Genomic DNA, 5,448 nt, shown 5'->3' with positions numbered 1-5,448 from the left:
GGAATAGTGTCTACATTTTTCTTTTACAATTCAGAAGTCACAAAACTGGGTCTGTAAACTAGGAGACAGTGAGTTACTGAGGGCAGAAGTATACTGAAAGGCTTTTCTAATCCTTAGTTAAATTTTCAGCACTGGCAAATTGAAATAGGAAAGGATACTGAAGCGCTCAGGTCTAGCAGTAGCTATTTCTCTTCAGACTTACAATACACTTGCAAAGGTCATTTTGCACCTAGGCCAGGGACTGAAAATAAATTTCTGGCATAGGACACATCCTTTTGCATCTCACAAAACTCTCACTTTCTTTCTTGCAATTCCAGATTGTGGAAAGTGTCTAGTGTAGCATATTATCAATATATTCGGAGTATTTCTTTCAGGCTGAAATTATAGTCATTCCCAGAAAAGTGAACATGACGAACATGGATTGCCAAGTACGCTCTTGTCCTTTGGTTATGATGATGCAAAAGCAAATTTATTAAAATAAGGAACAAATTTAATAGCTTTTCTAATTTTTCACTGATTCTCGCCGTCTTTTGCGGAACATCATCAGTTTATTACAGATGAAAGGGAGAGAGGGGATACTTGTGAGCCTCTCTGTTAAAAGACTGATGCGGAGCATATTACAATAGACAAAGTCCAGTACCAGGACTCTGGCATAGCTATAGCAGATTCACAGTGATGATTCCTTGAATTGGACCATCACTTTTATAGAATGAGTATATACAAATAGATTCCTGAGATTATAGCACTGAGACACTTGCTATAACATCAGGAAATCCTGAAGCTAGGCTTTAAATGGAAAACCTCTTTTTAAAATTTTTTAAGAATTCCTGTTATTGTTATTCCTTGACAATAAAAAGTAAACATTCTTACCTTTGGCTTTTGACTTTTCTCCTTATCAGACACGTTAGATGGTTTTCTCTTTAACATTTTAAATTCAGGTTTATTCAACTGATGTGCAACTGCTACCAGCTTGTAACCAAACTAAGTACAACAAAGTGTGCTACACGAGCGTACATCAGATACGCAGTTCCTGATTCTATCAGGATGTGACTTCACGCAGCTGCTTTGCGGCATGGGTGAGTGAGCTGAAATCTTCATTTGGGGAGGGAGTGAGGAAGGAGGGAAGGAAGTGACGGGGAAAAGAATGATAGAGGTGCACTAAGGACATGAGTTGAAAATTAGGACAGAGTTCAGAGTGAGAAATGCTTTAAAATTTGTCTCCTTCTGTGTCACCATTAGGCCTCAGTAAGACTTTGGAAAACCTCAAGAAAATCGTCCTCTTTTCCCCTCTCATTTTTCCCCATTCAGCCTTCTGGCACTAACTGTACCCTTCATTTCAACTTCTGCTGGGACTCAATGTGAAGAAGCTGTGCTGCTGTTCACATGACCAAGGGATATTATTGCCCAGCAGATTTGCACTGCGCTGCGGTACTTGGTCTAGCTGGTACCTAACACCTCACTTTCTCTCTTAGCTCTAGAGTGATGCAATAAAAGCAAAGAGATTAAAAGTCACTGTTTGGTAGAGAAGGGAAGTTTTCTAAAGCCATCTCTTCCTTTTGCATGGTGGAATAATTTTGTGCAATTTATATCACAGAATTTGGACACCCTGAAAGAGTGCTTTTCAGATCTCCATTGTCCTTTATTTGGTGACAAAGTCACAACAAGAAGCAGCAAGTTTAACAGAAGGCTTACAACAAAGAGACAGAGGAGAACGACAGAAGTCCTTTATACTCCCTTAAAAACAGCCCAGAGGCTAAATGAAAGTGGAGGTATTAAGATAGCTTTGAATTTCTGCTTCATTTTGCTTGATATTATTTGTCAAAGTCAAACAAAAGTCTTGAGTATTCTAAGTAAAACTTATTTGTGGTGAATCATAGGCCACAAAACCCGAAACAATGAAAATTTCCCAACTTTTTCCTGAAAGTTGGAGACAAATTCTGAATTTCAAGCCCCCAGCTTTTGGGCTACCCACAGAGCTTCAATTAAATCTTAATTTAACATTACTACAAATGAAACTCAAATGTATTTCTAAGTAAGTTGCAAGAAAAAGGTTCAAGAGTAAGTGTCAAAAAACCCCATTGGTAAAAATTAATTTTCTTTTTCAAAATTTCTATAACATTTTTTGAAAAAAAATAAAATTCAAGCAGATCTATTCTAAGCAACTTTTACTCATAAATTCTGCATAGATATTGCTCTTTTAAAAAGCAAGTCACTGTGGAGGTCTTTTGCACCAAATAAAAATTCAGAAGTCCTTGTTTATCCAAATACTCAGTGCACCCCCCTTTCTTTCTCTATGTCATCCTTTTAATATTAGATTTGGTTGAATTCTAAATCAAGTAAAGCTAAAACAAGAAACCATCCAAACTGAAAATGAAAAGATCTGATGGCTGAAAGCCAATGAGAAATGCACAGGTCTTATTTCTTAGAATTGCCTTTCCCAGTCCCATAAACACTTCTAACTTTTTGAAGCATGCATGAGGAGATAGGCAGGTAGTCTCTTGGCTGAATTGGTCTCCTCTTCCTTTATCATATGAATACTCCAGGGAGGGATAAGGCACTGCTCATCAGATTAATTCCCATTTCAGTTTGCTATTTGGACTTCTATTTAGATGCTTAAGAAAGGTTGTGGAGGCCTTCTTGGATTGTGATGAGTGGGCAACTGAATGGACTGAGACTGAGTGGTGAAAGAATAATTGTCATATGCTAATGGTATAATGAGGTTTTCCTTTCCAGAACTTCTAACAACCAGGTGGGTAAGAAGGGGAGGAGGAACTGGAGTTAACATGCTGAAATTCTGCCAAATATAATGTAAGATTGTTCTCTAGGTTATTGGATTGCTGCAGAGTATGTGTTGAACCTCAACCCATTAACCAAGATGTTTCACTTCACATTGTAAACTGAACTAGACTAATTTAGAACAAAATTGAATTTATTATTGTTGTTATTAATAGTAACATACCCATCAGTATTCAGAATAATTGATATTATTAATAATAATTTATGAATAAATAGTAATAACATTGACAAACTCTGAGAGATATGTTTCTTTCCTATATTTGATAACAACACCTGAGAAGCCTATTTGAGTTTCTAACCATAAGGTTTTACCATGGATATTTAATCGACCTTGGTAATTAGTAGGGCCATATGTTGTTATAAAAGCTGTACGCATGTTTTATAGTAATTAAACCTGATTATTTATCTACATATAAGTACGTTCCAGTATATTGTTTTTCTTTTTAATCTGATCCAAATGTGAGTATTAAATCAGACTCTGCTGATCATTAGACTGTGATTTCCTGTCTCAGGCCGCTGTTAAAATCTTCGTGATTAATAAAATGGGAACTCATCTGAAGAGTAATATATGAGCTTCCTTTCTGTAGAATATTTATTGTTAAACAGGAAGAAAGAGGCCATTTCAAGAGATATAGTGCCCACCCATATCTATTTCCTTTCCTCATCCACATATCAGGAAAATTATAGCAGCTTGAAAGCTGACCTGATTATGTTCTTGCCCTTGGAAGGTTGACCCACACTAGTTTTAAAAAGTAACAAAGTGAAGAAAATCACACATATATAACATTAGGTTCGTTTAATTTAGTTAATCAATACATTTCAAAGGGGGCACTTTTGAATTAAAAATTAATAATAAGCTCGCTGCTTATATCCTCTGTATTTGAAGCTAATTTTTCAAGGACGAATGAATATCTATGTAAAATTAAAATAAAAATTCTCATACTTAGTTTTCTATTGGACATGACTGCAGGTAACATCCCATTTCCTTGCTGGTCTTTGAACCTGATCCAAACCCCAGTGAAATCAATAGAAGTTTTTCAGGAGAATTTTATGGGGCTTGGATTAGAAATACCCAGGCAATGTCACTCTTCACTCTGGAAAGTCCTATGGGGGAAAAAAGGCTATCCACTTAAAAATAATTAAGACGACCCCATGAGAATGATTCCCACTGTCATTATATTTATAAAAGGCAACATACATTATGGCTTATTATTATCATTGTTCAGTTATAATGAATGGACCATGATGAATGTTCCTGGATATTCAAGTGTTTTATGTGCCTCTCTCCCACATGATATCAAGTGCTGCAACAGTGCCATATCCCCTCAGTGTCTCCATCCAGTTACTTTGCCCTGAAAGGAGAGAATACTTCCAGTCTAAACAGCAAGTGTAAACTTCTCCTTTCAATACTTGATTATACTGATAATATTAATAAGTGGAGTGCACACTAAATTGAAGAGTTTAGCATACTGGCCACCTGTCAAAAAGCAAATAAAATGAGACTTTTTTTCATGTTAGCAACTCATTTTTCATTGTCCATCAGACAAATCTGGTCTGAGTTTAACCGGAAACTCAGGGATACTTTGGGGCTGTACATTGCTTTCCATAATGCTGAGCAATCCCAGGGTGTGTTAGTCTGTTTATTTTAGTTAAAATAAGACTTGTACTTTGTACAAGAAGGGAATCGTGTCTTCAGCCTCTGCTTTTATGGCCGTGCCTCTCCCTGTATGGTCTAGCTCCCTTAGATATTGCAGAAATCTCAGAATAGCAAGTGGAGCTGAGTGAATAATTTGCAGTGAATAATTTACTTAACAAATTTAATCTTTATTTCCTCAAGGAATGTTCATGAGCAGGACACAATTTCCTCAAATGTATTAATTATGGGCCAGAACACAGCTAGATACTTCCCTCTCCTGGTCTAATCTGAGCAAGGGCCAGCCACAGCTACAGTCACTGCAACTTCTCAGCAGAGCTCTCTCCTTAAACTACCACAGCAAAGACTTGATGGAAACTAAAAGGAACTATCTGAACAAGTGAAATTAAGCCTTCCCTCCTCTTCCAACAACCCGTGAAAGAAGCCAGATGTTGCAGTCTGGGCTATCTTTATCACTATTTAAACTAAACATTCACTTTCAATTTTACCTCCAAAAATAAAGGCTGTGATTTTCCATTGGGATGCTGGGGAATGCAGCTGGATGTTTAAGGTCTCACCTTTGAAACTCACTGCAAACTCATTGCTGCAAGCATCCTGAACTTAGTACTGAAAATTGGTCCAAAATGCTTCAGGGCTTCATGTAACAAGGTGTGTAATTTCCTATTTAATAGGCTCCTATGTGCTTTTCATCAGGAATAAAAAATGAAAAAGTTACAGAAACTCGTAGTCTTTGAGAGACAAGGTGGGATTAAAGAATTAAAGAATAGTTTAAGCTTACATCCCTAATTTGGCAGAGGGATAGCACTATATCAAGGTGACTCCTATCCTGTATAAAATATAATTCTTATGAAGCCTGCAGAAACTGGCTATTCGGCAAAGCTAATAACTAACATCTGAAGTTAGCTTCAGAAACTTGATCTTTGCTAAATAATTTACATTGGGAGGATTTTTAATGCCATATATCCACTGAAACAGCATGAAGGAACAAAAAGAGTGGA

General features: G+C 36.7%; 1 protein-coding gene across 1 annotated transcript in view; it reads right to left on the bottom strand.

Moving 5' to 3' along the window:
• SAMSN1 (SAM domain, SH3 domain and nuclear localization signals 1) overlaps positions 1-1,051 on the bottom strand; it is a 35,752-nt gene extending 34,701 nt beyond the window's left edge. Inside the window, exon 1 of the mRNA XM_009883861.1 lies at positions 871-1,051. Within this exon, the coding sequence (XP_009882163.1) occupies positions 871-927 (57 nt within the window). The 5' untranslated portion in view covers positions 928-1,051. The remainder of the gene's footprint in view (positions 1-870) is intronic.
• Between the last annotated feature and the right edge of the window lie 4,397 nt (positions 1,052-5,448).

This window comes from Charadrius vociferus, unplaced genomic scaffold (genome assembly GCF_000708025.1).
Source record: "Charadrius vociferus isolate BGI_N301 unplaced genomic scaffold, ASM70802v2 scaffold414, whole genome shotgun sequence".
NCBI lineage: Eukaryota > Metazoa > Chordata > Aves > Charadriiformes > Charadriidae > Charadrius > Charadrius vociferus.
Note: the sequence above shows the minus strand (reverse complement) of the source record. Positions and strands in the feature narration are given on the sequence as shown.